Below are 23,113 nucleotides of genomic sequence, written 5' to 3' on the forward strand. Positions count from 1 at the left end.
TTGGGTTAATCATCCAATTGAAGTAAACCAAACCAATAACCGAAATGTTTACACCTGATTTGGTGATTTTCCAAATTGCACCTTAGGGTTTGTTTGGTTTAATGTCACTGTATTAAAAAATACAAAAAGCGTTCAGGTGAGGGGTTAGTTTATAGGGGAAAATGTCATTTAAATCACCAATTTTCAAATTTAGACTATTTTTATTATGAATTAGATTAGGTACGTACCGTACTAAAGTACATGTTGAAATTCATTTTATTTATATTATAATTTAAAATAAAATATAATTTATATTGTTTAAACAAAAAAATTGGATAAAACATTATGCGATAAAATTATATGCTAAATATGATGATTTGAAAAAAACAACTATTTTGTAAGTTTTATATTGTTAATTTTGTAATTTTTCTATTGTTAATTTTGTAATTTTATATATGAGAAATGGTTATGTTTGTTGTTTGTTTTTATTTTAATTTTTGAACATGTTTAGTGAAAGTTTTTTAACATGACATGTACTTACGTATGATTTTATTTTCAATTGCACAATAAGATTTTGGAAATTACGGTTAAGTATGATAAATTGCCAAGATTTTATTTCTTTTTACGTCTAATAGTATATTATATTTGTGAACTTTTGGTTAGTTTGCGAATATGATTTAGCTTGTTACTTGTCGTGCTGCCATTGTGCAGTCCAAGACCATGTGGCTTCAGGGCCGTGAGGTTATCCAAATCATGGAAGTATGAGACCAACTCACGGTCTCGATTCTCATTCCAAACAACAGAACCGTGGGTCTCTATCTCTACCGCGTGAGCTAGTCGACTCCATTGTTACGAGGCACAGCATCTCGTCGATAATTATAGTAGACGTGTCACTCAGGCTACTAGGTGAGTTTTTTTTTTTTTACCTCTTCTCATGATATATATATTTTTAACTGTCTTCCTCACTCATTATATCTAGTTTTCACATACTGTTTTGTTATTCACTATTGCAACACGTTTGTTATGTTTTGTTAATGGTGAAAAGTGGACGAATTATAGTAAAAAATATTATTGAAGGCGCTTCAGATGTTGCGATGCACTCAGATATGTTGGGAAAAAAGCAAGGAAGAGTTATTATTACTTATTAGGAGAAGGTAGCTGAATGGTGTTGGGTTAATCACTTAACCGGATCAATCCATTCAAATTGAATTAACCAGACTTAACCAAATTAGATTTCTCTTACCATAATAACTTATGTCAATTTGAAAACTCTGTATATTCGAGAGTGTATTAGGAAATGAAAATGATTTCAATTTTCAAGAATTAAGACGTATTTGGGAACTGATCAGTATACTTGACCGATAAAATTTGGGTTAATCCTCCAATTGAAGTAAACCAAACCAATAACCGAAATATTTACACCTGATTTGGAGATTTTCCAAATTGCACCTTAGGTTTGTTTGGTTTTATGTCACTGTATAAAGAAATATAGAAAGCGTTGTTGACTTTTTTCTAAAACATCATGTTTTGTTGACTGAGCCAAAACGATCATAACGTTAAATCGTTTAAGAGAGCTGGTAATAGACGTTTATGTGTCGTTAAATCGTTAAACAATCCTCTGTTAATGAGAAACGACGTCATTTGGCAAAAACCAAAACCCCAAATCAATTAAAACCCCCAATTTCGAAAGTCAAATCCCTAATTTCCCAAATCATCATCTTCCCCCAATTTCGAAAATCATGAAGATATTTAAATGACGTTTATTCCATTCGCTTTCTCCAAGAGATTTTTTGATAGTTACGGCTATGGCGGCGACGAATAAACAACAAGACGATGTTTCCGATGACCTGAACTACGGAATTTGGGCACGAATAACGAAAACCACACTGACGGAGAAAGGACTCTGGGATGTCGTCGAGAACGGAGTCCCGCCTGATCCATCGAAGGTTCCAGAGTTAGCAGCGACGATCCAACCCGAAGAACTTTTGGAATGGAGAGATCTCGCGTTGAAAGACATGAAAGCGCTCCAGATTTTGCAGTCTACTCTCACGGATTCGGCTTTCAGGAAGACTCTCTCTGCTTCTTCGGCCAAGGAAGTTTGGGATTTGCTCGAAGAAACTTACAATGAACAAGCTAAGATACGTAGGATACAGAAGCAATTCGAAGAAGTTACCATGGATGAATCAGAACCGATCGTTTCCTACTTGAATAGGGTAGTGACAATCGCTGAAGAGTTGCGCCGTTTGAAAATTGTGAAATCTGATTACCAGGTTATCACCAAGGTGTTAGGCTCGCTAACAGAGTCGCATGAAGATATAGCTACGCTGTTAGAAGAAAACGTGAATCTGAAGAAGGTGACTGTAAAGAGTCTTACTGATTTTTTTAACAGATGTGAATCAGAAAAGAGAAGATGTCAAAGTCAAAGCAAGAATATTGAAGTACCTCTGTATAAAATGTTATCACTCACTGCTGGTACTGTGACATTTGATGAGGATATGTGGCTGTTATCCAACGGTACTACGAATCACATGACTCCATATTTGAAGTTTTTCACCACTCTTGACAGAACACACAAGGGTCGGGTAGTATTGGGAGACGGATCAGTTATCATGGCAGAAGGTAGAGGAGATGTTAAGGTCATGACCAAAGAAGGGAAGAGGAAGAGGAAGACGATAAAGAATGTGCTTTTCGTTCCGGATCTCGACAAAAACGTGTTGAGTGTGTCTCAGCTGGGACAATTAGGCTACATTATGATAATTGATGGAGACAATACCGTTCTTAAGGGTCGGAGGACTGGTAAAGTATTTGGGGAAACCTTGAAGGGAGATGGAGGATTTTTTCAGCGTTATCAGGTCATTGAAGGTAATCTCACTTCTCAAGGTTAAGGAGCTGCTTTGCCACTATGAATGGATTTGGTAGTAGAATCCACTATGAATATGAATGGATTTGCCACTATGAATGGATCTAAGTCTTTTATGTGTTTGTTTGTGCGTTTGTTCCGTTTTCAGTTTGTTCATATTAAGAAAAGCTGATTCATATTCTGCATTTGTAGTATGTATTAGCCTGGTCTTTTAGCTTAGACGGCTTGGTATTAATCTAGTAGTCAAAATCTTTGTTTGTTATTCACAATGCAGTGCTTTTGTCAAGTTTTGTGAATGGTAAAAGGAGACGAATTCTAGTAGAATAGCTTAAGGGGTTTTAGTAAATTGATCAAATATATGATTACAGGACTTAACTTGAGATAGACAATACATTTGTAAGCATTGTGACATAAATTTATGCATGCCTATCAATGAAATGGATTTGTTAGTCTATTAAAATATTACGTTTTTCCATAATTGCAAGGTGCAAAACTGCAAATACTCAAATAATTTAGATCCAATGTATGTTGTTCCAGATATTTATATGTTCAGTGCTGTGTTAAATTTTCAAAGTAAACCAAGTTCTAAGATGTGATGGATCAAAACTCAACGACTGCTGTAATTATCATTCAGAATAGTCGTCATAGATAATTTTGGCGGGAGAGAAGCTTGCAATGTGGTGTAGGAATTAACACTTCTTAATCACTCAACTGAACCAACCCACTTAAAATTGAACAAGGCACAACCAAATTTGATTACATCAACCAAATTCAAGTCCATTCAAATTTGCATTATTCTATAAACTACTAGGTTCTATATCCTACACACCATGTGCGGGGCCATGTTTCTAATTCTGAAACAACATTATGACATCATGACATTACATAAATTATGTAACAGAGAATTTAACGAAAAGTATATATTGATGTAAAAAAAAATTGTGCTTGGTTACATTTTGTAAAAAATTGTTTGGATATAAAAATAGAGAGTAGGGAACTTAAAAACATTTTTTCAAATTAATCCTAGTAGTATACTAATCAAACGCGCATATGAAGTTGTGAACTGAGCCGAATAACTTGACCGAGTACACTTGTAATGAGTGAACAGATAAATTAATCCAATTGCGTTAAACCGAACCATTTGCTAATTTGGTGATTTCCATATGTAATTTAAAGGGTTTCCGGTTTGATAATAATGTCACTCACTAGTACTAGACTACTAGTGTACTACTAAATAAATAGAAAGTTTTGTGGTCGAAGGAAAAGAAAATAGAAAGTATTATGGCTAAGGCGGCGGCGATTACATATACACAAGACGCTCTTTCCGATGACTTCGACTATGAAATCTGGTCTCCGGTCACGAAAACAACACTAAAGAAGAAAGAACTTTGGGATGTTGTCGAGAACGGAGTTCCGCCGGATCCATCGAAGGTTCTGGAGTTAGCAGCGAAGATCCGACCCGAAGAACTTTCGAAATGGAGAGATGTCGCGGTGAAAGACATGAAAGCGCTTCAGGTTTTGCAATCTTCTCTCACTGATTCTGTTTTCAGAAAGACTCTCTCTGCTTCTTCGGCCAAGGAAGTTTGGGATTTGCTCAAAGGTAACAATGAACAAGCTAAGCTACGTAGGCTAGAGAAGAAATTCCAAGAACTAGCTATGGATGAATCAGAACCGATGAAGCTTTACTTTACGTAGATAGAGTTTTTGAAATCGTCGAACGGTTCCGTATTTCAGGAAAACCGAAATCGGATCATCTGATAATGAGGAAGCTGTTAACTTCGCTGCCAAGTTCATATGATGTTGTTCTTCCGGTGCTAGATGAACTCATGGATCTTCCTAGTATGTCTCTTCGAAATCTTCTTTTGGTTTTTGAAATGTTAGGATCAGTACCAGGGGAAACTATGCCTCCAATGTTGAAGGCTTTTCTCAAAGATGTTAGGTCAATGTCTAACAAGGGTTGTTGTGGCGTGTGTAACGAGAATGATCACAAGCAAGAAGACTGTTGTTATTCATTAACTGAGGAGGCAGAAGATTCTACTAGAGGATCCGGTCATCAGTCTAGACCCAAAAAAGGCAAATGCTTTCAATGTGGAGAAAGAGGGCATTATGCGAGTGATTGCAATACAAAGCGAGGACGGCCAACTTCTAAAACTCAAAAGGGAGAAGTCGAACTTGAATCTGAGTACGAATACGAATCTGAATCAGAATCAGGATTTGAGCCTGAACCTGATTATCTTCTGTTAAATGGTTCTACGGCGTTTGATGAGACAATGTGGATGGTTTCCAGAGATTCCACGAATCATATGACTCCGTTTTTGAAGTTTTTCACTAGTTTAGACAGAAGTCAAAGCGCTCTGCTTATGGATGGATCAAATATCATGACAGAAGGTAAAGGAGATGTCAAGATCAGGACCAAGGAAGGGAAGAAGAAGCTGGTTAGGAATGTGCTTTTCGTTCCCGGGCTAAACATAAACGTGTTTAGTGTTGATCAAATGGCATCAAGAGGCTATTCAAGGATAATTATAAAAGACAAGTGCATTTTTCAGAAAAGGAAGACTGTAGAAATATTTGGGGAAGCCGTAATGGAAGAGAACAGAGGATATGTCCTGCGTTTGCAGGTGACTGAAGGTAACCTCATCTCTTAATTGTAGCGGCTATTCACTTTGGTACAATCTGGTACTAGACTTATAACTCTTTAAGGTGGACGTATCTCTGTCTTTTTATGTGGGTTTAATTCTGTTTTCTGTTTGTTTGTCTAAGAAAGCTATTTCGTATTATGCTTGGTGTTAATGTCATAATGTGGTTTTTGGACACTATATATTTTGTATTCATTACACAACAGTGATTTTGCTAATGGTGAAAGCAGACGATTGTCGTTAACATTGAAAGGGCTTTAAGTAACCTTTGTTTTTTTCGTGCTGAAGTTTCTTTCCTCGTTCCTGCTACTGAGCCACCAAGATTCCTCTTTGCATCCATGATTATCTCTTACGAAAGCCATGTTCTTTGATTGCTTCTTGTTGTTAATGATATGAAGATGTTGTTAGAGGTCGGTATATATTAAATTTAGATAGATCTATGAAGTTTTTCGTGGGACATGCAAGAATATCACATGGTTATGTTTCTCATAAGTTAGTATTAGATATTGGCTTTGCTCGATTACCATTTATAGTCAAAAGTGTACATAAATCTATTGATTGGACTTATGCATTTCTACTGAATGTGGTCAAAACTCTTTTTTTTCATAGAATTTGATTATAACTCAAGTCAATTTCGAGATTTGGTCTTCACAATTGTTGGTGTTGGGTTTCGCGAGTTAAAAGGCCCAACCGATAAGCCCATTAAGGAGCAAACGTCAACCCGGCAAGTGGGCCCGACTAGAGCCCAAGAAGAGGGTTCGAGCTGGAGGACGGAGTCAACCAAAGATGAGATCGGGATTTTGTTGCTAGGATCGGGGGCGAGATTGCAGGAGAAGATTGCGGAGGAACCTTGTGGAGGATTTAATTTAAATAATCAGCCTTTGTAAAGTGTTCGGGATATGTAACATTTCTACGAGAAAACAGAGAAAATCAATAACAAAAATCCAGTTCGATGTTTTTTCTAGTTCTTGTCGATTTATACCGAAAGTCCGCCCAGATCTTATTTCTTTAAATCAAACTTCTAGTTGTTGTTTCTGATATCAACAACAATTGATCAAACACAATTATCTCTTCAAATTCTAAAACAATGGAGAAACTATCAATGAAGTATCCGGTAAATTTCATATTTTCATATTAGATAACAACTAAAATTGAGTGAGGTTCACCCCTAGATTTTTTTTTTTTTTTTTTTTTTTTTTATGTCAAAGAGAATAATGTAAACCGATACGTTTATAGATATTTGATATTTCTCCAATTGCGTCAAACCGAACCAAGAATAAAACCAAAACCGAGCCACTACTCAATTTGGTGATTTGGCAAAAGTCTACGGTTTACGGTTAAGAATAAAAAATCACTATACAAATAGAAAGTGTTAGGGTTAAGGATTAGTTTAATCGCTTTGGTTGCCCCAAGAGATACAGATAAAAAGGCTAGACGACAGTTGTTGCTTGCGGCTATGGTGGCGTTGAATATTCAAGACGGTGTCTCCGACGACTTTGACTACGAACAATGGGCTCCAATCACCAAAACCAGACTCATGGAGGATGAAGTTTGGGAAGTCGTTCAAACCGGAGTCTCCCCAAATCCAACGAAGATCCCAGCCTTAGCGGCTACCATTAAACCCCTAGATCTCGCACTATGGAGGAACCGTGTTAACAAAGACAACACAGCGCTCAAGATAATGCAATCATCTCTCCCTGATTCGGTTTTCAGGAAAACAATCTCGGTCGCTTCGTCCAAGGAACTTTGGGATTTGCTCTACAAAGGCAACGGTACGGAAGAAGCAAAGATACGTAGGTTAGAGAAGCAGTTGGAAAATCTTGAGATGGATGAAGAAGAACATATGGATTTGTACTTGAAGAGAGTTACGAAACTCATTGACGGGTTCTACGGTTTGGGAAAACAACCAGACGATGAGAAGCTTGTCGCTAAGCTAATAGCTTCGCTGCCAGAGCGATACGAGGATTGTATTCCTCTGTTGGAGGAGTTCATGACTCTTCCTGATTTGACATCTCGCGATCTTCTCACGGTTTTGGGAAGGTATGGTGATGATCCTAGAACTATGCCTGAGGAGTTAAAGAAGTTCATTGACTTTCTTAGAAAAGCCTGGGCTGACGAGGAGATGTGGTGTGACGTGTGCGAGAGGGACAATCATAACGAAGAAGACTGTTATTACAAACCTAAGGTAGTGAACTCTAGGAATCTGCAAGGTGCGGCGGCAACACAACAACAAGCTCAGATGAATCAAAAGAAGATCCAAAAACCCGAGCATCTGATGTTAGCGGTACCTGTTACTGGTTTGAGATATGATATGAATCTGTGGTTGGTACACCCCGCTACCACGAATCACATGACTCCATATGAGAAGTTTTTCACGACTTTGGACCGATCGTACAGAGCTAGGGTTGGACTGGTGGACGGGAGGGTAATCATGGTACACGGGAAAGGAGATGTCATGTTTATGACCAAGGGAGGGAAGAAGAGGATCAGGAATGTGCTTTTTGTTCCCGGGATCGACAAAAACGTGTTGAGTGTTTCTCAGATGACTGCTGACGAAGGCGGTTCAGTAATGATGGATGGAGAAAAATGCATTATTAAGAATGAAGGTGGGAAAGTATTTGGAGAAGATTGGGTGGATGAGAGGAGAGGATATGTTATGCGTTTGCAGGTGATTAAAGAAGGTATTAGGCATTAGAGGTATCAGTCTTTTATGTGGTCGCTTAGTTTGGTTTTATTCTGTTTTCAAGTTTCTTTTGTCTAAGAATAAGAATGCTAAATAACATTCTGCTAGGACGGTTTGGTTTTTAATCTAGTTTGTTGGGAAACCATTTTGTATTTCACAATGCAATGCTTGCTAATGGTGAAAGTAAACGATTCTAGTAGAAAGATCAAATGGCTTTTAGTAGATCGATCAATATACGATTACAGACCAAACTTGATTGAGAAAATTTACCGAAATTGAAAGGGATAGAGAGATAGACATGAATGAAGGTGGATTTGTTGAATCAGTAATGGCAGATCTTGGCGGTAGGCATTGTGACACAAACTTCGGCGTATTTCTTCTTGGCCGCCTCTGTCCCTCGCTTTGGCTCTTCCTCTTCCGCCATGGCTACCTTAGCCAAAGAGCAAACCGCAGCAGCTGCAGCCGTGAACATGAGGTCCCTCCTCATTGTGGTGCTGCTCTGTTCCTTCTGGGCCTTGACTTCTAAGCTGGGTGTGTTGTCGCTTGTGGAGGCTCTGACTACCGAGAGCTTACGTCCGCTGGTGGCTGAGGGAAGCTTGGCGACGGCAGGGAGGAAGGTAGCGGTCATGGTCATCGATGCCATTGCTTGATAGTCTGCGATTGATCTCTCTGTCTCTCTCTCTCTAGGTTGGCTCTAGGTTGGCTCTTGGTGAAATGGTTTGTGAGGTGATGATGGGGAATGTGTTTAAGAGGTTGGGTAATTTGAGTTTGTGGAGAAATGATATCCATTTCCTTATCCAAATATGATTTTCGTGCAAATGGGTTGTTGCCACGTGTCATGTTCTATCTTTTGTTTAAGAAGAACCATGATGAGAGGTTGGACATTGCAAAAGTGTATATTAGAGATACTTTTGTTGTGCAGTCCGCCAGTCCCACATGTAGGTCCATTGATATATTCGAAGACTGACTACATTTAAATCTTTTCAAGTCGACTAGTATTCATAAACTCTTTTGCAAATGTCTTCTTGATTCTTCCATCCAGTTTTAGATCTCCCTAAAACTTACAACCGATTAAAAAAAAAAAAAAAGAAGAGTTTGTATAGGGGAAACACTAGAGAAATGGCAAAACCAATCTTGGATCTCCCCAAATCCCCTCCTTATGCATTGATTATTTTTTAAAAATATATTTAGCTCTCAAAGAGTTAGAATCTGAGTTTATGGACCAGATTACAAGACTTAACACGAGTATATTAGAGTTGTAAACATGTAATTTGAAATTATTAATTAGCACATTTGATGTTATACCCAATTTTTTGCAAAAAGAAAAAAAAAACACACACACACAGATGAACCTTTTATCTATCTTGTAAAATACATATAAGCAAGTAAGAAATATAATGTCTAAGTTAGGCTATCTAATCGGTGTGGTTCATTGTAATTTTTGTTTTTTGTTTTTTGTTTTTGTTTTGGCTAAACTTCAACTCCTGTAATTAACCCAAATATTACTTTGATATGGAGTTTTTAAAAGTAATTAAATAGATATTTAATTTAATGATATAATTATCGGAAATAATAACACTGGCTGGTTAAACCCACACAACAACCTTGGTCTAACGCCGGTTCGTCGCTCCTCCCTCTCGCAAAATCAAAACTTCTTCGATTCTCCTCTATCACTGTGCAATCTACTTTCCAATTGTATTTCTTTGATTTCGTTTCTAAACGCGTTCGAAGGTTACGACAATCTCAAAAGTACATTGTCTTCGTATAAATCGAATTAAATAGATTGATAGAAAAACCTAATTGCTCCCTCCCAGTTCCGTTGTAATTCTCACATCTCTTTCTCGCGTCGAGCTATACGAAACCCTAATTTTGGAGCGCCTGTGTTCAGTCACTCACTCAATTTGCACACACAAACAAGAGCAACATGAACGCTCCGATCATAGGTGAGCTCTAGTTGCAAATTTGCTCCTTTTTTCCCAATCTTCTTCATCTCTAGTATCTAATTTACTATTTTCTCTCTCTCTCTGTGTAAGATCCATTGCAAGGAGATTTCCCGGAGGTGATTGAAGAATATTTGGAACATGGTGTCATTAAATGTGTTGCCTTTAATCACCGCGGCTCTCTTCTCGCTGGTAATACAAACCACTTCCCAATTCATCCTCTTGTTTCGTTCGTTTATCTATCAATTTTGGTTAGGTTTTGATTTTGTTTAGTACACACATTGATGGTGATATCTTGCATTTTTGTTTAGCCGGATGTGCGGATGGTGGATGTGTAATCTTTGATTTCGAAACTAGAGGCATAGCAAAGGAGATTCGTGATATTGATTGCTCTGCTGCTATCACAAGTGTCTCTTGGTCAAAGTATGGTCACCGCTTGCTTGTCTCAGCTGCAGACAAGTCATTAACTCTTTGGGATGTCTCAACTGGTGAGAAGATTGCTCGTACCATTCTTCAGCAGACTCCGTTGCAAGCTCGCTTAAACCCTGGCTTGACTTCTCCTTCTCTCTGTCTTGCCTGCCCGCTCTCATCTGCTCCCATGATTGTTGACTTTGACATTGATTGCACCACTTTGCTTCCGGTTGCTGTGCCTGAGATGCCTGATGTGTTAGCTCCTCCTCAACGTAGTAAATGTCCTGAATCGAATCCTCCTTTCTCTCCAGCTGCAGCGTGTTTTAACAAGTGTGGTGATCTTGTTTATATTGGGAATTCCAAAGGAGAGATACTTGTGATTGATTATAAAAGTGTTCGTGTTCTTGCTTTGGTTCCTGTGTCTGGTGCGGCACCGGTGAAGAACATTGTGTTTAGCAGGAATGGGCAGTATCTTCTCACGAATTCTCACGATCGTACTATTAGGATTTATGAAAATCTTCTCCCGGGAAAAAACGTGCTTAAATCGCTTGAGGATTTGGGAAAGAACATTGATGGGATTGATGGTGTTGAGAAACTGAAGACTGTTGGATCAAAATGTTTAACACTCTTCAGGGAATTTCAAGACTCGGTTACAAAAATGCATTGGAAAGCTCCTTGTTTCAGTGGTGATGGTGAGTGGGTTGTTGGAGGTTCTGCGTGCAAAGGGGAACATAAGATCTACATTTGGGATCGAGCGGGGCATCTTGTGAAAATATTAGAAGGTCCAAAAGAAGCCTTGATTGATCTAGCTTGGCATCCTGTTCATCCCATAATCGTCTCTGTTTCCCTGGCTGGTCTAGTATATATTTGGGCAAAAGATTACACAGAGAATTGGAGTGCGTTTGCTCCTGATTTCAAGGAGCTTGAGGAGAATGAAGAGTATGTGGAACGTGAAGATGAATTTGATTTGATTCCTGAAACAGAAAAGGTGAGAAACTGAACAGACAGATACTTTAATCACTATCTTTTTGCCACATGTTTTTTTCTGAAACTCTGAATGGTTGTATGCGTGTAGGTGAAAGTATTAGATGTTAATGAAGATGAAGAAGTTGACATAGAGACAGTGGAAAAGGATTCCTTCAGCGATTCAGATATGTCAGTGGAGGAACTCCGCTACCTTCCAGCTGAACCGATCCCAGATACAAATGACCAGCAAGACAATTTGGTTGAAAGCATAAAGTTAGTTGAAGGTCAGATATCTGCATCTCCTGCTTCTGAAGAGGCTATTCAGAATGGACATGGGGCAGACCATGTATTAAGTCCACAAGCAGGTAAGAAAGATATTAACAGCATCATATGAAAAAACACAGTATATGTATCCCTTATACACGTGAGATTATAAGTGCAAAAAGTATGAATTCTGCTGAATAGAGGTCTGATTTGTAGATTTGTATTGTGGATGTATGATGTGTTATACCACAGATAATAGATGCTGAATTTACTAATGCATGGCTCTCTATTTGCAGAAGAATTGGGTGATACACGAGGAAAGAGAAAAAGGAAACCATCAGAGAAAGCCATGGAGCTGCAGGCAGAGAAGGCAAAACCATCGAAGGGGTCAGGCAGAATAGTAAGAGCAAAATCCAGAGCAGGCGTTGATCAAGAAATAGATGACACTGTAAATGATGAGGATGATGATGATGATGCATCTTATTACTGAAGTAGGTTTACTAATCTTTATGTATGCAAAAGAATAACAAACTAGGACATGGAAAGATATTTGTTTCAATGATTTGGTTGCGGGCAATGATGTGCGCTTCTATAGCACGTCACATCTCTATACTGAATCAAGTTTGGGATATGCACAATAGGATTTATGTTGCAAGTAGCTTAAAGTTACACGAAGTTAGTTATATAGAGACGGCCTTTAAGTTTGGAAAAGGGGCCATTGAACACAAAATCATGTAGAAATATCTTTGATTCGTTAACTTTGAATGATCATCACATCAACAGAATTATGGGTCATTAACAGCTACATTATTACACATTTTCTTTACACAGCAATGGATACAGACAACATTCTCTCACATAACCAATCACTTTCCTTTTCACCTTTATCTATATGCATACAAATAGAAAGATTATAGATGTATAGATAGACGTTGAGACTATATATGGTTAAGAATGAAAGAGACAAAAGCTGGAGGAGTCTGTTTCTAAGCGTCCTGAGGTCCGTCAGCAGATTGAGTCTTTCTTAGGTTCCAGTGAAGACCATCGTGGATGCTGCGTAAGAAGTCGTTGGTGGATTCAACTTGGCAAGCAGTTGAGACGGGCCATGGTGCCATGCTACACACAAGTGCATCCCCTGCTTCAAGCTGTTTCCGGTCTTTCCCATCAAACGAGACCCAAGCGGAGCTTCTGCTGTTGAATGGCACTTGCACTCTCACTGTCACGTGTTCCGGTAATATCAGTGGGCGGAATGATAGGGAATGTGGACAGATAGGCGTGAATAATATTCCAGGAACCTGCAAAACATTAGTTAGAATATAATCCACTATCTGTTTTTGATATCTTAGACCAAAGCTATATATAGTACAGTCTATCAAGTTTTTGAATGGTACATGAATCTGGAGCTTAACATTTTTGACATTGTTACTAAAATCTGAACCGGGTGAATTAAAATACCAGCCTTGCTTGGTGTTATGGATATGATTATATGAAAGATCGTTATGGAATATATATTACCTGTGGATGGACCATCGAACCTCCAGCTGCAAGTGAATACGCGGTGCTACCAGATGTTGTAGACAATATTAGTCCATCGCCTTGCACACATGTAACAAATGAGTTGTCACAGTAACATTCAAGGTTGGTGAGGTAAGAAGATATTCCACGGTCGATGGTGACTTCGTTGAGAACAAGCATAGTCTCCTCTGTCTCATATTCATGCCGTGCTTTATCTCTGATGATGTGACACTGCAACCTGTGTCGTAGTGTTATACTGATTGGACCCTTCAAAATCGCTTCAAGGCATTCTCGGTATTGTTCGCTGTCTGGTTTTGGAGTTAAGAAAAAGTTTCTGTAACAAATAATGTGTAATGCAGCTTAACTAAACAGATTATGAATAGATGAAGGATACGGAAAGGAGTCATGAATCCAAGAGATCCCATGGAAAATGGAACAATTGGAGGCACTGGCCCTTTAAACATTGATGCTGCCTGAAACAACGTAAAATAATCCACGTTAAATTGTATCTGTGGTAAAATAAAGTGTTATAACCTTGCTTAGTATAGAACCAATATTGACTAACCCATAGCACTGTGCCATCCCCACCAAGAGTTATAAGAAGGTCAACCTTTGTGTGCAGAAGTGAAATTTCCTTGTCTGCATCACAAATCATCAATTGATAAAAATGTAAGTGGTTACAAGGCGTAAACATTCAATGTTGTCTACTTGAATTAGCTGGTCTGTGCTCCATAAATTTTTCTTATAGGCATCAATGGCGGAGAACAATCTGAAAACAATGTCTCATATCATACCATCTTCCCACGTTTGTACGAAGTTGAAGGAACTTGATTCTGATAAAAGTTCTGCTTTTACTCGTGGTTCCACATATATATTTAGTCCTTTTTGCGCTCTCAACCATCTGAAATGGAGATAAATCAATATCTAGTTACTTCATCTGAACCAAGACTCTACATTTCAAATGTATAAACAATATTTCTGCAGACATAAGCTAGTTTGGGAGACATTATGTGAAGCAGCAACGCAGAAATTTAGAGAGAGTTACAGAAACTAATCCTATGGTTAGCGTAGTATCATCCTAGAGTGTAGCCGATTCAGAGAGAATTGAAACTCATTCTAGCAGTGAGAGTTCAGATAAGAAACTGCAAAATTATCAATACTGACCTGACCATATCCACAGAGAGAACTCGCACAGAAGTTGAATTGGGTTTAGTAATTATAAGCACAGTCTGTGGATCAGACTCCCATGTCAGTGAAATCTGACATTATAAGCTGTTGGGTTTAGTTGTAAATTCAGAGATTGGAAGCAAAAGGAATACTAAGGTGAAACAATACTCCTACCTGTTTACTACTGCGCTCTGCTGTACTGATATTCCCTCTCTCAAACGAAACAATTTCTTTTTTGTGTTGATCATTAGCCATCCCCTTACATCCCCATGAAAGTTTAAATGATGCCTGCAACCAATTATAACGATTATCTCAATATAGAATAGAGATTTCTTCCTTCCTTTCTAATCAGTTCATACAATATCGTTGCCATTTTTGAATGTCAAAGTAATTGGGAGAAGCAAATGCGAAGCAACATAACAAATCTGACGGACCAATATTCATCTACATTTGATACTAGAATCTGCAAGTCCAACAAAGACTAATGCAAGATTCATTACGAAGTACATGAACTTCAGATACATGTTTAGCAGCATATCATGTAAATGAGGGCAATCAGTCCAGTGGACACTGATCCAAGAATGCATAAGGATTGATATTATAAGTAAACTTTGCCTGCTTATGCTTACTGACTTGCATAGCCAAAGGTAAAAGCAAGGCTCGCAACAGTTAACAACATGTTATTACCTTCCTCTTCAGTTTGTTATTAGAGCTGTTAAATCCACCATCTTGGAGCACTTCATGAGAGCAAATACGCTCCATGCCATTAGTAGAACTGTTTTCCTGAGCATGAAGCCGCGGAGACTTTACTATGTGCTCCATCCTTGGATTTTTAGATTCATTGGCACACACTCCATTAGAAAGCTCTGCAATACAAGCCAGCAATTCTGTTAGTCAAAAACATCCACGGCCAATAGCACTATTCACATCAAAACTATTAGAACTAATTGGTGAAGTCACCCGAATGGAGAAGACATATCAAAACAACACTTTCAAGTTAGTAAATAACCTTTATGCTGCAACTCGACGTTCTTCGACCTCTCTAGCTCGTATCTACGCTTCCATTCAGCAGCCTCGGCTTGAGCCAACGCCTTTCCTTCAGCAGCTCCCCTTAGTGCCTTTGCAACAGCTACAAAACAAATATGCAAGACCCTCAAAGTTAAGTCCCCAAAAGAAAAGAAAAAAAAGCGTAATACAGCTTATGTTTCATAGTATTATCCAAAGCTTAGACTTACTTCTCAAAGCCTCAGAAAACTCAATGAGATGGTCGTCAGTTGCCTGCATAGGAGACTGTTGAATAAGTAGCTCCTGAACAGCCTTTTCTGATAGAGAAATCGAATCACTGAAACCATTCACTGGGTTCGGGCACAAACTCTTGGCATCTCCATTTCCAAAAGAATCCTGCCAAAAATATAAATAAAGTCAAAACCTTTAGATTCAAAGGAAGAAAAAAAAAACACAAGCTTTCTATAATATAAGACATAGCAAACATAAACAGGAACCAAAAATATCGAATCCTGTCTAGAACAGTTTCATCAGTACCAACTCAACAAAGAGTATCTCACATTCTCAATTTCGAATCAACCACTGCGCACGATCATAAATCCAAAAAAAAAGAAAACTTTTTTTTTTGGTGTTGTTCACCAGCTCAACAAATTTGCCCAAATTGAAGAAGAAGAAAATTAAAAAAAAAAAAAAGAAGCAGAGAGATTTAAGAAACAAGCTAATTCGTAATGAAATGAGTAAAACAGAATCAGAAAGCAGAAAATGAGAGGGAGAGATTGAAGTACATACAGTGTTATTGAGCTTGAAGGTCGACGACATTGAATCCTGTGATTATCGAAGACGATAGAGAGAGAGGGAGAGAGAGAGAGATCAAAGTGGGTCACACGAAGAAGAAGGCTTTGGTGGTGTTATGTAATAATCTCATTCTCCCATCTCCAAGACGGCAGATTTATAATTTATACATAAATATAAGAGGAGGAAATCGGAGCCGTACGCGTCCAAGCTTTTTGGTGAAATAAAACAGTGAAATTGCTTTGAAGTTAACGAGGCAGCAGCACCGGATCACATCTTTGACTCCCAGATCAAGTCTTCTTTTCTTTTAATGTAGGTCACATTAATATACATAATAATACTATTATTATACAATATAAGAAAATATATAGATATTCATTGTATTGATCACTTTTTTTTTATGTTGGAAAAACATCAGATTCCCCTTTTTGGTTTTTCATTATGGAAGTCAATGTTGAGTATTGATTAAATTTTAATAAATAGACAAATTTAAATAAATTATCATTTACGTTTATTTGTTAAAATGTTTACTTAAAAAATACATATTTCTTGTGTATATAAAAATATATTGAATACAGAATTTCCGTAGTTTATATCTTTAAATTATTTAAAAACTATCTAAAATATTAGGAAAAGTTTTAAAGTTTCCCAAAAGGTTCTATAAACTGAATTTGACATTTTCTGAACTAATGAGATGTAGATTAGTTTTTAGGTATCTAAACTATATGATATAGACGTGTAACTTAAATTAATTTGTAATTTTATATATTATTGTGTCTACTATATATATATATATATCGTATTTTTTATGTTTATTTATGATTTAAATACTTATTGATGTCCAAAACGGACACTCAAATGACTTCAAGCATTTATATGTTTTTAGATTTATTTAAAGCATAACTTTTTTTTTTTTGTCAACAAAAGAAATCAGCTCAAGTGGAGTAATTTTAGTGCAGTGGTCAAAGGTAAGTCTTTAATGCACAAGGCACCATTACACCAGGGATTGAGTCCCGCTCCCTACGAATGTAGGTATTAGGTTAATGGGCGGCCTGCTGTGGCCCAATGGTTGAAAAAAAAAAAAAAATCAGCTCAAATGAGCCAACTTGTGGGAAAACTGTTTACAAACAAAATATGCTGCGGAGAAAGGCGCGCTTGGCGTGCCAAAGAGTCTGTTCTTACATTTGCATTACGAGAAACTTAAAGCAAGGAAAAAGAAGAAAACTCTTCCCTGTCAATCCTGATGTTTTTCAAGGTAGATTGCGAAGGCTGACCAAGCACAACCTATAAATATCTAATTAGTGGAACACAAAATTAGTGACAAAAAGTAGTATGAGGTTTTTAACGGTGTAAAAAACAATGATACAAAATGGTTGAAAGTAATGTTTTAAAATCAAAATTTTTAAAAGTGTGGAAAAAAAGTAATTTAAAAAAAAACAAAATTTTACATCACTTTTATAAATGTGATACAATTTGTACCGTAGCAGTATGAAAAATACCAATTAGAACTAGATATTTGTTTTGGGATACAAATAGTTGTATTTAAATTTCGGAAAATTCGATGTGATGAACCAATCATTACACATGATCAAATAAAATAGTAGTGGCCGAATTTAGATAATGTTTTAAATTTTATAGTATTAAGTTTCTTGATTTAGAGGGGAAACATAGATCAACAAAGCAACACGCTAACATGATCTGCAAAAATATACTATTAGAAGTTCGCAAGGTTTGAACGACACCTATTAATTAAATGTGACATCGCACAAATCTATAGTTTTCAAAGATCTTTTCTATTAATTAAAATTTAAAAGGTCCTTTCCTAACCAAGTTTTATACAAACGATATGATATTAATTGGTTAACCCATTGTCAAGAAAGAATTAATACGGCTATAGTTTTTTGTTTCAATAATCTAAACTATATAGTCTGTCTATTATCTTAAGTCTAAACTTTAGTCTATCTATATTTTTGTTTTGGTTTGTAGTTTAACAATTAACTAGATTGTCAAGTTCGATATCGATACATGACACTTTTTATAGAAAGAAAGAGAGAATAAAAGCAAATGAGTTGATGACTACTACTTAACTTATAGTTTTTGATGATTAGTTGATGACTACTACTTAACTTATAGTTACATCATTAGTTACTTCAGCAATTACAGATATACTAATAATAAGTGGAGCCCCGAACAACGCGTGGCTGCTTTCGAGGACTTTTGAACATTGACCTTAGGTCTTCAATCTCGCATAGTGTGCGGTCGTGGGGTTTCTAATTTCGTAATTTGGTTCCACTAGTAGCAAAGCTAAGTGCACGTTTCTATTGCGTCAAGATCACAACACGTGGTTTATTTATAAACCATACCTCTGAATCTGATGAACGCTTTAGATCTAACTTTGCTAAACGAATGTGGACGGTGATTAGCAAATTCCGTTTTTGGAATATGACGACAATTTTTTCTGTTTCATGGAAATATTCAACCTAATTGACTTTATATTCTTTTTCTCAACGACTAAAAGAAAGTCTTACTATTAAATTTTGAATTTCTCAAAAGCAGCATGGATATTGCAACATTTTTCAATATCAATGAGAAAAGTTTACTTAATTACACTTTAGCGAATTTACTTACTACTACAATACGTAATACATATTTTTATTTTTTATTGCATGTGAATTTTTTTTCTTGCGTACTTTTTGCAAGCCCATTGTTCTTCAATGACGATTGTTCTTCAATGACTACTTACTATCGACTTTAATTTGGTCACACTGAGAAAATTTTGTCTACTCCTAATATTCAGAAGATAAAGTGTTAAGACAGAAGTCAGCAAAATATACCTTTTGACGAACTTTTTTCTTTTTTCTTTTGTTCAACTACCTCTTGACGAATTTTTTTGTTATTTTTGTATTGTTTCAAATACGAAAAAGGTCATACGACTTCTTCTTAGGAGTTTTGAGTCAAATTTTTTACGTACACACGGTATTTGGTATATAGGTAATCTCTAAATTAGTTTTCACATTAACAAAATCAACAAATTAACTGGATAATGGCATGCATATATGAAATACTAGTGATTACTGAATATTTTATTTCAGGTTTTACGGTTTCAGGAACTTGGACCCTTCCGAGTATTATTATTACCTCTAAAAAAACCATTTGACTCACGATGGTTAATTCTAATATTTTCGTTTATCTTTTTGTTATTTTGTACTTGGTCTGAGTGAAGCTATTAGTTTTAAGTGCCATAAGAACACCATACGTTTCTACAACAACCTCTTTTCCAGTCGTATTGTTCTTAAAGTCATTGCAAATCCAAAAACAACGATTTAGGTGACCACTTTGTAAAAATATGATGATCTAACATATAATTTTAGTTTCAATGATAATATCATCTTAACAGAATTCGATTGTAATTTGTTTAAAGGGGATCGTATGGAGTATCATCAATCTTTCTCGGCATATACGTCAGCTTTTCTTGTTAGCTGTAGTAATTTACACACATGGAATGCTAGAGATGATGCAGTTTACTACTCTAAAATGATAAGCCATAAGGACTCAAGTACTGATGGATTAAAAATTAATATTCATCATTTAGTTGAGTTTTTATTCCAAATCTTATCTTATGAGCTTAAGTTGTCTTTTAGTTTATAACAAACGCCAAGGGCTTTTTTATATATCAAAAGTATATAGACACCAAAGGTAACAATAATTTTCTTGTATTTGGTTTTTATCTATGAATCATAACAAAAAGAAAAACCACACTATAGCTCATGTTTGGGGACAAAAAAATCAGAGTTTTATATTTAGTGTTTCTTCTCTATATTATCACCAAAATCCTAGACTACAAGCTAATCAATATCTCTCATATTTCTTCTCATTCTGTTATACAGTCATGAGAAGAAAACGTAGATAAAATTAGAAGAAAACATAGATAAAATTCATTTTGTTGTCAATGCTAACACACATAAAGGCAACACGATTGTTTTATAAGATGAAATGAGAATACAGCTTTTGAATATTAGTCTTTAATAAAGCTTTTGAATATTAGTGTTTAATCCAATAATAATACAGTTTTTCCGTCGCACCATCTTTTGAGAAGTAAATACCATCATCTTGTGCATCCCATGTATACACCGTGTCACACCTATAAATGGGATCTCCTATATATGCTAAAAACTCCTATGATATTCCATATGAACTCCCTTCCACAAACCACAAGTGAATAACATCGTCGCGAAAATACCTACATAGAAACTAAAATTGTATGTAAAACCTTAAAAATTCACAAAATGAACCCCTAGATCGTCGTCTCTGGACTTGCAATGAACTTTTAGGATACTATGACTTTGAGAAAGGTTGTTTTGAAGAACAACCATGTTTTTATGACATTTAGCTTCATTCGACACAAAACACAAAACAAATATGAAAAACAGAAAGCTTAATGCAAGTTTCATTATTTTGTATCAATCGAAGTGTACTTATATGAGTATTATTGCAAAATACTTCTAAATTCCAAATATTATAGAGACCAGGAATTAGGTTTACTATATATGCACATCAAATTAAATATTTTTGTATATTTGTGTATGTCTTTGCAGATTTATAGACTTACGATGTTTGAAAAAGCCTAATCTTTTTTTTTATATATAACAGAGATAATCTTTTAATGATAGTATTTGACTAGATTTAAGTCTTTGACTAGTTTTCTTCTTTTCTTCTTTCCTCACACTTAATAAACTGGACAAAGTCGTAGTTAGTCAATATTAAACATCCCATTTTCGATTTCCACCAAAAATAAAAAAAAAACATCCCATTTTTGATTTATCAATTAAATACGTAAATAATTTAACATATATATTTAAAAAACAAAGAGAATCTATCTGTTCACATTTACATAAATTTCTAATAATTTCCAGTTTAATAATTTAAACTGAGTTAAATTAAGTTTAATAATTTCGACTAGCTGAAGCAAGAGAGCAAGCAAGGGAGCAGCAGCAATTGATCTATGGAGATCATCCCCCTATATTTTTTGGACCAGTCCCGAGACCTTCTCTCTACAATCTGCAATCAAGTCACCCAGACCACGGTGAAAGCATTTCTCTCTAAATTTCTATAGCTTTTATGTGAAAGCTTAAATCTGGTTAATTTGAAATTGCTATGGTTAATTTGAAATTGCATTGCTCTGCTTTTTTTTGCATGTCAGAATTGGTTGGCACTTCTATTGTTCAGTCCACCACTAGGTGGTTTCAGAGCCCGGAGATTATCCAGATCATGAATGTTTGGGATCAGCTCACAGTCTCGGTTACCATTCCACCCATCGGAGCTGTTGGTCTCTATCTCTTTCTCGTGAGGCAATACCGCGATCGCAAGTGAGTAATTTCTATCATTCTGAATTATGAATTATAAATCAGTGTTTTTAAATTCAATCATAATATTGTTTTGTAGCCGCCTATGGCAGAATCTTGGAAGAGGTGACACCGTAGGTGTACAGATCCCTCTAAATGATAGTCAACTCCATTGTTACGAGGCGCAGCATCTCGTCTAGAATTATAGTAGACGTGTCACCTGGGCTACTATGTGAGTTTTTTTTTCCACCTCTTCTCATTATATATATATATATATACTAGAAAGTAGCCCACGCGATGCGTGATTTATGTATACATTATTAATTTGATATAAAATAAAGTTTTTATTCAATTATATATGAAATGTATAAATGTAATTGTTAATATATGTCTTAGAAAAATAATATTCATAATACTACGGTGCATTTACAATTTATTATTTATATATGTTACAATTTAAAGAGGAAAGTTAAAGTAAATATTATTAAATATTTTTGATTACAATGTATTGTTGAAATTATTTAAACAGTATGTTACTATAGTAATAAGACCATTACTTATAGCAAAATCAACTATATATGGTATTTTCGTTAAAAGTTAAGATAAATTATTATTATTTTTTTTTTTGGAAAATAAAAAACTGTTAAGTAGTCTAGAAAGAAAAGTGTAAGATCTTACCTAATTTTTTTGATAGATAATTTTATGTTGTCCTATATATTAGTTTTATTATCATCATCTAAAAGTAATAGTTAACAAAAAATAGTTTTATATATGATAAGTCAATTTTAAAATAATTTATTAAAACAATATCACAAAACAAATATCTTATAAGTTTAACCAGTTTTTATAAAAATTCATGAAAATAAAAGTGTGTGAAATTTAATATATTTTTTATTTTATATATGTTGTCTCTACTTCTAGTCATTTTAATATAAGTAGTATGATTAACAATAAATTAAATTTTGAAATTATTTTTTCCTGTTATATCATAAGGTGATAAAGCAATTATGTTATGATACCATTATGTGTTTATTTAGTACATATAGTTTAAACACAATCAAAATATAACTTATAAACTACTATTAAATACAAATTTGAGTTGTGTCTTTAATACAATATATGATTATTGAATATAATGTGAGGTTCTTATATAATGTGAGGTTATTATTTTTGTAACAATTTTAAAATTCAAAAAGCAAACTATACAACAATTATATTTTTTTTAACAAACTATATAAGATACAAATAAAATAAAGTAAAAAAAAACAAAATGTTAAATTTAAAATTAATGAGAATGACATGTGTCACAAATATAGAGTGTCAAATGTCACATTGTTAGGCAAAATTAGAAAAAAAAAAACCTTAAAACGATATCACAAAACATATATCTTATACTCTAAGTAACTAATTTTTTATAATAATTCATGAAAATAAAAGTGTCTCAAATTTAATATACATATTTTTTTCTTCTATAAATTGTCTCTATTTTCTTATCATTTTAAAATAAATAGTATAATTAACAATAAATTTTGAAACTATTGTTTTCTATTATT

At 35.4% G+C, this 23,113-nt stretch overlaps 6 protein-coding genes across 7 annotated transcripts; 4 read left to right on the plus strand and 2 right to left on the minus strand.

Annotated features, from left to right (window-relative positions):
- The first annotated feature begins 1,571 nt into the window (after window positions 1–1,571).
- Window positions 1,572–3,163, plus strand: LOC104746521 (uncharacterized). Its single transcript, XM_010468017.3, has one exon. It carries the CDS (start codon window positions 1,785–1,787, stop codon window positions 2,862–2,864), a length of 1,080 nt encoding a protein of 359 aa, XP_010466319.1. The 5' UTR covers window positions 1,572–1,784; the 3' UTR covers window positions 2,865–3,163.
- Window positions 3,164–4,035: 872 nt separating this feature from the next.
- On the plus strand, window positions 4,036–6,437 carry LOC147926501 (uncharacterized). The gene is made up of 3 exons (XM_087488966.1): window positions 4,036–4,439; window positions 4,574–5,467; window positions 6,085–6,437. The coding sequence occupies exons 1-3, from the start codon at window positions 4,121–4,123 to the stop codon at window positions 6,360–6,362; spliced, it is 1,491 nt and encodes a 496-aa protein (XP_087345092.1). The 5' UTR covers window positions 4,036–4,120; the 3' UTR covers window positions 6,363–6,437.
- A 217-nt stretch (window positions 6,438–6,654) lies between these two features.
- Window positions 6,655–8,874, plus strand: LOC104746523 (uncharacterized). Its single transcript, XM_010468020.3, has one exon. The coding sequence runs from the start codon at window positions 6,932–6,934 to the stop codon at window positions 8,168–8,170; it is 1,239 nt and encodes a 412-aa protein (XP_010466322.2). The 5' UTR covers window positions 6,655–6,931; the 3' UTR covers window positions 8,171–8,874.
- Window positions 8,353–8,902, minus strand: LOC104746522 (photosystem II 5 kDa protein, chloroplastic). The gene has a single exon (XM_010468018.3). It carries the CDS (start codon window positions 8,799–8,801, stop codon window positions 8,481–8,483), a length of 321 nt encoding a protein of 106 aa, XP_010466320.1. The 5' UTR covers window positions 8,802–8,902; the 3' UTR covers window positions 8,353–8,480.
- An 818-nt stretch (window positions 8,903–9,720) lies between these two features.
- On the plus strand, window positions 9,721–12,316 carry LOC104746524 (protein RBL-like). The gene is made up of 5 exons (XM_010468021.3): window positions 9,721–10,101; window positions 10,192–10,290; window positions 10,410–11,497; window positions 11,585–11,840; window positions 12,036–12,316. Exons 1-5 carry the CDS (start codon window positions 10,083–10,085, stop codon window positions 12,227–12,229), a joined length of 1,656 nt encoding a protein of 551 aa, XP_010466323.2. The 5' UTR covers window positions 9,721–10,082; the 3' UTR covers window positions 12,230–12,316.
- A 156-nt stretch (window positions 12,317–12,472) lies between these two features.
- LOC104746525 (NAD(H) kinase 1) lies at window positions 12,473–16,547 on the minus strand. 2 transcript variants are annotated; one of them, XM_010468022.2, is made up of 11 exons: window positions 16,216–16,547; window positions 15,657–15,822; window positions 15,431–15,550; window positions 15,109–15,287; window positions 14,596–14,709; window positions 14,419–14,513; window positions 14,049–14,155; window positions 13,820–13,893; window positions 13,649–13,727; window positions 13,255–13,562; window positions 12,473–13,034 (listed from the first exon to the last, which is right to left on the minus strand). In XM_010468022.2, the coding sequence occupies exons 1-11, from the start codon at window positions 16,243–16,245 to the stop codon at window positions 12,726–12,728; spliced, it is 1,581 nt and encodes a 526-aa protein (XP_010466324.1). In that variant the 5' UTR covers window positions 16,246–16,547; the 3' UTR covers window positions 12,473–12,725. The 2 variants fall into 2 exon arrangements, with proteins under 2 accessions (XP_010466324.1, XP_087345094.1); XM_087488968.1 differs by having other exon boundaries at window positions 14,419–14,483; window positions 16,216–16,537.
- Window positions 16,548–23,113: the final 6,566 nt, after the last annotated feature.

The sequence above is a fragment of the Camelina sativa genome, chromosome 15 (assembly GCF_030686135.1).
Source record: "Camelina sativa cultivar CO46 ecotype springtype chromosome 15, ASM3068613v1".
In the NCBI taxonomy this organism is placed as follows: Eukaryota; Viridiplantae; Streptophyta; class Magnoliopsida; order Brassicales; family Brassicaceae; genus Camelina; species Camelina sativa.